Below are 8,807 nucleotides of genomic sequence, written 5' to 3'. Positions count from 1 at the left end.
TTTTAGGCACTTCCTCCTGATAGACTTTTGCTTTCAGAAAATACTTTAAGACGAGATCAAAGCACTCTCTCCCCGACCCACTTTCCCAGTGTCTTCAACCCTTACTTCTCTTATCATCCACGCCACTGGGTTCTGACGCTCTGTATACAGAGCAAAGGCAATTGGCTTTGAAGCCCGGGATTAAGCCGGGCCAAATCCTTGCCTCAGAATAACAAACAATACAGGTTCAACAGGAGTTCTCATCGGTAGTTCATTTTTCAAACGCAAATTCACTGTCACTAACACAAGCAACATTGAACTCAACAGGCTGTGAGGGCTGATAGTGGAGATTTATCTGGTGGCAAAACCGCGACCTAGGAATAGGGCAGTCGGACGGGTAGGAAATGTTCATTTTAGGAAGGTTTATATTTAAATTTTTGTGGAGCTCACTTTTATCTGTGTTTGGGAGAAAAATGCAGTTTCTCACATGTATCAAACTTGGAAAAGATACAGAGCCAAGACCGAAATCTGTTCTCTACTGTTAGTTACCAACCCAGAGCACTCTGGATATGAGGAACTGAGAGGAACTGAGACTGCCCAGGGAGGTTTGGCTCTCCTGTGACAGACACCTGGCATCATGGGTTCTTGAGCATTTTAGTCAAAGCCACTATCCAATGAGGCTGATTCTTTTTTTTTTTTTTCCTTTGGCCTTCAGATTTTTCAAGGACCCAATAGGCAGGGGACTTGTGAAACCATGACCTCAAACAGACTTGAGAACATTCTGGTTCCCTTCACCAAGGCCCTTCATTCCCTGGCCAGACAGCAGTTATCATGCCCTAAGCAGCCAGAGTCTCTAGGACCAAACAAGCTCACACTGCACTGCATGGAGGGGGGGGGCTCTGTTTGGGGGGAGGAAAGGGCCACTGAAAAATTTCAAAGTTAGGGTCTTGTTCTGGGGGTGGGAGGATATGTGAGTTGCTTGGCTTGCACAATCCTGGCAATTCCCTTCTCTGAGGATTGGTTTGTTCTTTCGGTTTTCTTCCAGCTTTTACATCTAGGAATCTCTGATCCAGGATGCAGGAAAAAGTACCAGGCCATCTACTGAGAAATGTACACATCCCAGGAAAGGTGCTGGTAGACGTGCAGAGTTTGGGAAGCACTGACTAAGTGGAGTGCGAAAGAGCCTTGAGCTCACACTACCTGGGTACAGTGAGCTAGCTGGCAATGAAAGTGGTCTCTGACGACAGTGGGGGTCTAGAGGTGAAGCTCAGTACCTCAGCAGCCTGTTTAGCATGTGCAAGATGGGGGTGGATCCTAGCACCCCCCCCCCCAAAAAAAAGAGATCCAAATTGTAAGTAGCTGAAGCTAGTGAGGTTTTTTCAATTATACTTGGCATATGTTTTCACTGGAGAAATGAAAGGATGTGAGAACCACATCACTGACCAGCATGCTCACAGCCATTTTTAAACTATCAGCACCATCCCCAAGCTCCGCCCCTGGTTGGGGGGGGGAGGGAGGGAGGGAGGCAGGAAGACCCACACAGGTATAGAAAGTCCCCTGAAAACCACAAACTCACATAACCAGAGGTAAATATCGGATGTTTCCAAGATGCTAAAGATCTACAAATGTAAATTCTGGAGTAATTTTTTTTGCTTTTACTTTCCTCCCTGTCAGCAGGCACAAAAGACCAATCCTCCTTTCTCCACACCTGTAACGCACCTGACATTTTACCAGCGCCATTCTCAGGAGTCCCTGGTTTGAGTCCCATAGTTAAGGAGGACAGCAGGTACACAGACGGTTACCTGCTTCAAACATCTGGTCCCACAAAGCCACAGGACAATGCTTACTTAGGAAAGTGCACCCAGCTGGAAAAGGGCTGAGCTTTCCACACCTGCCCCTTCCTCTGTTCTCCACGACCATTCCACAAGGTTGCTCTATCAAGAATACTACAGCGCCCTCTTTTTCCATCCCCCAAATGCAGCAAACTTGGGCCCTAAAAGCAACCTTTCCCTCCCCTGGGAGAAGCCCTAGGTGACCATGCCACTTTTCTGACTGAGACAAGAGGTTAGCCAAGGGTCCATATTTCCATGTTCAACAGCAAACCAAGCTCACTCACAATGCCTGCCAGGGACCCCTGCACCTGTGCACTGTGCACACAACATGCCACTGATTCCTGTTTTCTCTTGAAACGAAACTTTGTCATGCACTTTTTATGGGTAGCTGAACGATGTGGGACCTTTTCCCTCATGGGTGAAATGGAAGCAGGTAGAGACTGCTATGGCTCTTATCTGAAGGTCGCACAGATGGAAGCAGTTGCGTTGGTAAGAGAACACCCCTCCCACACTCTAGTCCGACTTCATAACTCTGCCCCTTGATGGTTTACCATCCTCTTTCTCCAAACAACAATTTTGGGGCCCATCACCAGGGAAATGGACATTTCTCATCTAACTTGTCCCTAGAGATCAAAACCAAGTGTATGGATGCAGAAAGGGCAGAGGTCCAACAACGGTTTTCTAAACGTTAAGCTTCCAGTGTCTTCAGCCTTCTCCTTCACCTGAGAACTGCTCATTGGGTCACTACTGTCCCGTGCCAGACACTGCAGCACAGCCAGTGTCTGCTTTACACACACACTCTACTGCATACCACACACACACACACACACACACACACACACACACTGCCCTGTCTTTCTCTTCTCACCCTCTCCTCCCTCTTCTCTCCCACAGACACTAGTGCATTTTAAAGATGTTTCCACTTTATAAATCACCCTTCCCTGGCAGCCACCGAGAGCTAGGGAGGCTCCCCAACAACACACAGAACCGCCGGCGCCTTCCCCTAGGCTGAGGAGGGTGTTGCCCTGGCATAAGTATCTTGGGGTTCATGCAGCAACCAAAAAATTAGGGCAATTGAGACACACAACCTCGTCGCTTCTATCACGGGAAGGTTCCTGGGCAGATCGGGCAGAGAAATCCGCCGGAGGGCAAGCATCCCTGCAGGTGGCCTCAGGGCGTGGCTGCCCTTGTTTGTAGCGGTTTTTGTCATCAACTAAATACCGCCTTCAGACCCCCACTCCCTCCTCTGAACGTGTAAAAGCACTTGTAGGCCCTGACCGCTGCTGTTAAGATGTGGTGCTGGGATTTCAGTGGCTGAAATTTCTCACTGATCCCAGACCAGGAACCCGGAGGACCCCAGCCCCTTCACATCCTCCTGGCTCCCACTGCCGCCCTCCCCGTGTCACTCTCCCCTGCTGACCTGCCGGCCTTGGTGATGATCATCTCCGTGCCTGCCTCGTGGAACTTCTTCCACAGCTCCTTCTCATGCAGCCCCACCTTGATGTTCTCGATGGTCTGGGGATGGGAGGGAGGGGAACTGGTCTGTCTAGCTGGCCCACAGCTGGGCTCCACGCGGAGCCTGCATAGAGTAGAGCGCAGACCAACCAAGCGTGCAGAACTTGCCGGCCCCAGAGCCCACTCCTCGAGATTTCGTTTCACAAAATTATTTTGAACTGTTGGCGAACTGGAACACTTTGTGTCAGATTCAAACTCCCTCCTTTGGGGCTTCACCTACTGATAGGCCTACAGAATAGACACAGCTGCCCCGAGGGATACCGAGAAAGGTTCGGAGGATGTAGGCTGTGGTGGTGTACAGGGTAGCGGCTCCAAAGCCACCTCGGTGCCGCGTCTGTGGCCTTCCCGTCTGTCTCGCTGCCTGGCTTTCGCCCTCTCTGGGTCCTCAGAGCTGGACATTGGTTTGGGTTCGTCCTCTGAAGCAAAGATCTCCCTACCTGGGCTGCCGCAGAGTCAGCCCTGAGGGTTCGAGGTGGAGAAGGGCCCTCCCTCGAAAGCAGAGAGCACGACCCACGCCCAACAGGCTCTGACCCCAGGAATCCTGTCTGCGATCTACGATAGGATCAGCACAAGCAGACAGCCCGAAGCCCTTACCTGCTCGGCAGCGGCGGCGGCCGCAGCAGCGACGTCGGCGCCCTGGCCCGGGGGGCTGCTGAGGGCTGCTCCAGTAAGGCCCGGCGTGGCCAGCGCGGGTTCGGGGGCGTTGGTGGTGCTGGTGTTGTTGGCCTCCCCGAGAGCTGGGCCCGGGGCCCTGAAGGCCTCCTCGCTCTCCGACAGGCCCTTATCCTGCAGCATCTCCTGCGGGCACAGCACACGCCACCGAGTCACTGGGCCAGATCCACACTGGCTAGAGGCCCTGTGGCCCTGTGAAGAGTCCCCCAGGCTTCGAGTGGGTGCCCCTGCACACGTGGACCCCGCCCCCTTCTGAGCTGGGGGAGGGAGCATGCTGGAGGGCAGGACCCTAGCCTCCTCCCTCCAGGTTCTGGACCTGGGAGGGTCTATGTGCAGTTTAAGGTCTGCCTGCCCCCAAGGCTTGGGGCTGTCTGTTGAGTAGGTCTTGAAGAAAGACCGCCTTCTAGGCACGGTCTCAGCTAGCCTAGTGTCCCTCCCTCCTGCTCAACTACAGCCTAAGACCTGGGTCTTCTTGTCCACTCCAAAATAGCTAGGTTCTCATTTTTGGCCCTGGGAATCCAGGACTCTCCTAGGGCTTACAGGAGAGGAGACCTAGGCCTGAATTCAGGGACCGGGTTCCTGCAGCCCCATATCCGAGGAGGGCCCAGAACTGGGTGTTCAGGCCTGCGCTCGACCAGCACCCCATTCCAGGCTCTAACCCTCACACCACATTCTCCTCACCCAAGAAGCACACTCTCTCTTGGGGTCCCTCTGATCCAGATACCGAACTCTGCCAGGGGGCTCCTCAACCTGTCCTCACATTCGCACAGGCTGGCTCACACATTCGCTCTTTTGTTCCAAAAAGAAATCTTCCTTGGACCAAAGGATCCAAAATCTTGTTAGCTAACCACTAGGCCAGTAGGGTGGGTCTATGTCACAGAGTCTGGCCTTGCCTCAGGGCACAGCTAAAATTTCCCCTTAAGTATCCGGGCCTCTTCACCTGCCTGCCCATGTGCACGTTCTGATCTTGGGAGCACCGAAGGAAAACTCTAGCTTACAAGGATCAGCCCGCCCTGCATCCCTCGGGATAGGGATACAGCCATGTACTGTTCTGGGGTTTCCTTCCCACCACCCTCTACTCTTCCTTAAATGTGGCCAAGTTTTAGTAGGTTTTCTGTGTGTCTTGGCTAACTAAATGTCTCCCCTTTCTCCTCCCACATGCTTTCTGTTCTCCCCCAGATCTCTTTGGCTATCCCCATACTCCGGCCTCTTGCCTACCCAGCTCACCAGCCTCTGCACCCGGGTTTAGACTCCCAGGGCCTCCAAAGTAAACAAGCCAAGTGCAACTGAGGAGATAAAAGGGGGCCGGGGCCAGCCCGGGCTGGGAAAAGCCCATAAAGATAAGGCTGACAGCCCAGCCGGTCTCGGCTACAGCCCGCCTTGAACAAGCCAGACTCGATGGACATGGCCTGCCCCTGCACCCGCCTTGAGCCACGTGCTGGCTCCCCAGCGATCTTCGAAAATCCAGGATTCTCACAAACGGGGACGCTGCAGGGTCCCGGCAAGTGCACTGGCTTGCACCCTGTTTGGGTGCCAACCAACGCCCGCCCCAGGTGCAGAGGCTTGCAGGGCCAAGAGCAGGAGCCGCCTGCGGCGCTACGGAGGTTCCCCCATCACCCAGAGCCCAGCAGCGGCCTTGCAGCTCTTCACCCTGCCTGCGCTGAGCCGCTACCCTCCTACACCCGCGGGCAGAGTTACTCCGCGCTCTCCTTCCAGACCATCGATCGGGTCGTGGATAGCTTTCCTCTTCCTCTAAGCTACCATTGAGAGACTCCCCTAGTTTCCCCTTTTTTCCCTTGCCCCTCTGGGCGATCCTCTCCGACCCAGCATGCTCCAATACTGGGATCTTGGATCCCATGCTCGCCCCCCATCTCAGCGCCAGGGCCCTTCACGTCTACCCTTCGCGGAGTGGCCCGCGGGCGAGCTCCGCTGCCTCTGCGCCTAGGATGGTCGCTTTGAGCTACCTCATTTTCCGGAGAGGAAAAAAAGGGAGTGGCGTTTTTCTTTTTATATTTGTTACTAGTGATTTTTTTCCCCTTACACTAAGGGAATTTTTATTTTTATTTTTTTTACTATTTTTTGTGTGTGTATTGACTGTTATTATTTAAGTAAAACTCTGGTCAGTTTAGCAATTTTATCCCTAATTCTGGGATTATTCGTAATTTTAACACTGTAAGGGTAAAGCGGGGTTTATCATTGTAGAATATTTTGTTGCTTTACTGTTACTGTTTCGCCCTTCAGGGCTCTCCTGGCACATTAGTAACACTGTTATCAATATCTAGACAATTGGATACAGTGTTCAATTGGTCCTGTTAATCTAACATTGTTTTACTTGCGCTGGACACCCCATTCGTGTTCCTACTTCTAGCTCTTCAGTCTATCTAAATTTTCATACGTTGTTATTTAGCTTAGTTGTAATATTATTGTCCCCATATCTCAGGCTAATTTTCTTTACATTATTATAATAGTTCTTGTTTATCTTACCACGGTTCGTTTTGTTAGGATTGCTTATGATATGCTAGGCATTATTATTCATCATATCTCCCTGTTACTTTGTCATTATTTGCCACAGTATGGATCTTAATTTGCCTGTTATTTTTTTCATCCCGTCATGGCTGCATGTTACTTTGCCACCATTTGTAATACTGCCGTGGCCTTTAATACTCTGGTTATTTTTCAGCACGCTGGTATAATACTTATTACTTGGACATTATTTACAATGTTATGACTATTAATACTTGCTCATAAATTGCCATTATTCCAGCAATCACTGTGTTTCTACAAGCATTAAGGTTACTTGTTAATATTCTGGTTAATATTTAATATGATATAAGATCAACAATGCATTGGATGATAGTCTCGCAATGATACCGAAGGAACTTCCCATAATATATATGTTGTTCCCATAATATATATGTTGTTCATCTTTTCCCTAGCTCGCTTTCTACAGAACTTCAGTTCAGTAATTTGCTATATCAGTACTATTTCTTATATACTGCGCGGATAGTGACTTTACTGTTACGTTTTCTCCGTATTTGAAGTTATTTTGACTTCAGCCCTTTTCAAATTGATATTACTATTTTCATTTGATCCTGAAAAAGACTATTGTTCTGAAAAAAATCGTAAGGATTTCATCAGTTAACGGTTTCGTTGTTTCTTTGGTAATTGTTCACGTTCTGGTAATTTTGAGCTACTGTTACTTATGTAACGGTCACTGGTTTGAATCTGAAGAGTCCGTGGCATCAAACAGCCCACGGTTCTGATTACCCACATTTCTGCGTGGATCTTCAGTTTTCACCGCCAGTCCCAAGCCCCCCCCCTTTTGTTTTGTTTTGTTTTGTTTTGTTTTTCCTTTCTTATTCTGCAAATTCAAATTTCAAGGCCACAGCTCTTGTCCCTAGGAAGTCATCTCTTAAGCGATAATACTCTTAGGTCCCTAGACCCATTTAGTCCCATTACTCTAGACATGGGGCTTGTGCCCTTGCTACTGGGTGTCGGCCAGGGCAACTACCTGGCTACCCGAGGCACGATCGCGATCCTCCTGCGGCTTTGACCACCCCAGGCCCTTACCCTAGTTGCCCGCTATTTAGCTCATCCCCCTGGATCCTGCTGCTTAAAACTGAACCGGGTGACCCCAGCCCCGCACCCTGCTTACCCGCGACGGGCTGGAGCCCACACTCACCCTAACTGCGCGGCAGCATGCGGAGGCTCCTGCGGCCCCAGGTCTGCAACCAGCTCGGGTCCTAGAGGAGCGGGACCGCAGGGAGTCTGCCTGGGCCTTTGGGTCACCGTCCGGCTGCCCGCTGCGCCCTCGGGGCCCTGTACATCCCGGGTGTGGAGCGGGCCCTTGATCTCCGAGGCTGCACTTTGGGGCCTCTGCTCCCTCCTCCTGGTCCTCCTCCCTCCGGGGCCGCCCCCCCTCCGTGCTGACGTCGCAGCTGTCAATCAGTTCTCGCCTGCTGCCCCCCCCCCCGAGGGGGAATTCTAGGGTCCTGGGACTCTTCGATCCTCCCAGACCCCAAGACTCGATTGGGCTGGGGGCTCCTCAGCAGTACAAACGGGTGTCCTCGCCTTGGTCCTAGGGCTGGGCAGGGGCCTGGAGCCCCCGCATGGTTTAGATTAGAGAGGAGGGAAGAGGGGACGGGCGGCCGGGTCGCTGTACCCTGTTCCCACTGATGCTGGACAGCCCGGCCCGCTCCTAGGCCTGGGCCTGGCTACTCGCCGGGTCACCTCCCTGCACCGGCTTTCCCACAGCCCCGCCTGCACGCAGTGGACTTGGGAGCTCTACGGTCGAGGGCATATATGCCCTGTATGCCCAGTGCGGACCCTGATCACCCGTGCTCACACCTACAGTCCTACGCCCTAGATCTGGTCAGAGGATCACGGGCTGCCGACAGGCCTGGCGAGCCTAAGAGTCCGGCGGCGGCAGGGTCTCGGGGAATGCAAGGAGGAGGCTGGTTGGCCTGACCAGGCCTGATACCAGAGAGACACTTAACTAGCCTCAGTGGGAGCTTGGGCCCTAACCTAGCTAGCCACAGCTGCATTTCAGAGTGCTAGGAGGAGCTGAACCCTTTGAGGAAACTGACATCTTGGGCCAGGAGATCCCCAAGATCCAACTCAATGTATACTCTAGCCCGCAGCAGCGTTGAGATGGCAGATGGTGCCTTCTGCTCTGATCCAGAAAAAGTGAGGCCTGCATAGTAGTCTAGACCTTGAGACTGCCTGCCTCCCTCTTGGTCCACTTACCTTTCCTTTTCTTTACATCTACAAGCACCTCCCACAACCTCTGAGGTAAACTCCTATGGCCTT

General features: G+C 52.1%; 1 protein-coding gene across 2 annotated transcripts in view; it reads right to left on the bottom strand.

Annotated features, from left to right (window-relative positions):
- Positions 1–7,806, bottom strand: part of Tbx4 (T-box transcription factor 4) — a 29,148-nt gene extending 21,342 nt beyond the window's left edge. For both annotated transcript variants that reach the window (XM_031351572.1, XM_031351573.1), the window contains exons 1-3: positions 7,681–7,806; positions 3,921–4,124; positions 3,232–3,326 (exon numbers count right to left, since the gene is read on the bottom strand). In XM_031351572.1, coding sequence (XP_031207432.1) covers positions 3,232–3,326; positions 3,921–4,121 — 296 coding nt within the window. In that variant the 5' untranslated portion in view covers positions 4,122–4,124; positions 7,681–7,806. The remainder of the gene's footprint in view (positions 1–3,231; positions 3,327–3,920; positions 4,125–7,680) is intronic.
- Positions 7,807–8,807: the final 1,001 nt, after the last annotated feature.

This window comes from Mastomys coucha, unplaced genomic scaffold (genome assembly GCF_008632895.1).
Source record: "Mastomys coucha isolate ucsf_1 unplaced genomic scaffold, UCSF_Mcou_1 pScaffold5, whole genome shotgun sequence".
Classification (NCBI taxonomy): Eukaryota; Metazoa; Chordata; class Mammalia; order Rodentia; family Muridae; genus Mastomys; species Mastomys coucha.
The sequence above is the reverse complement of the archived record's forward strand: the minus strand, read 5'-3'. Positions and strand labels throughout refer to the sequence as shown.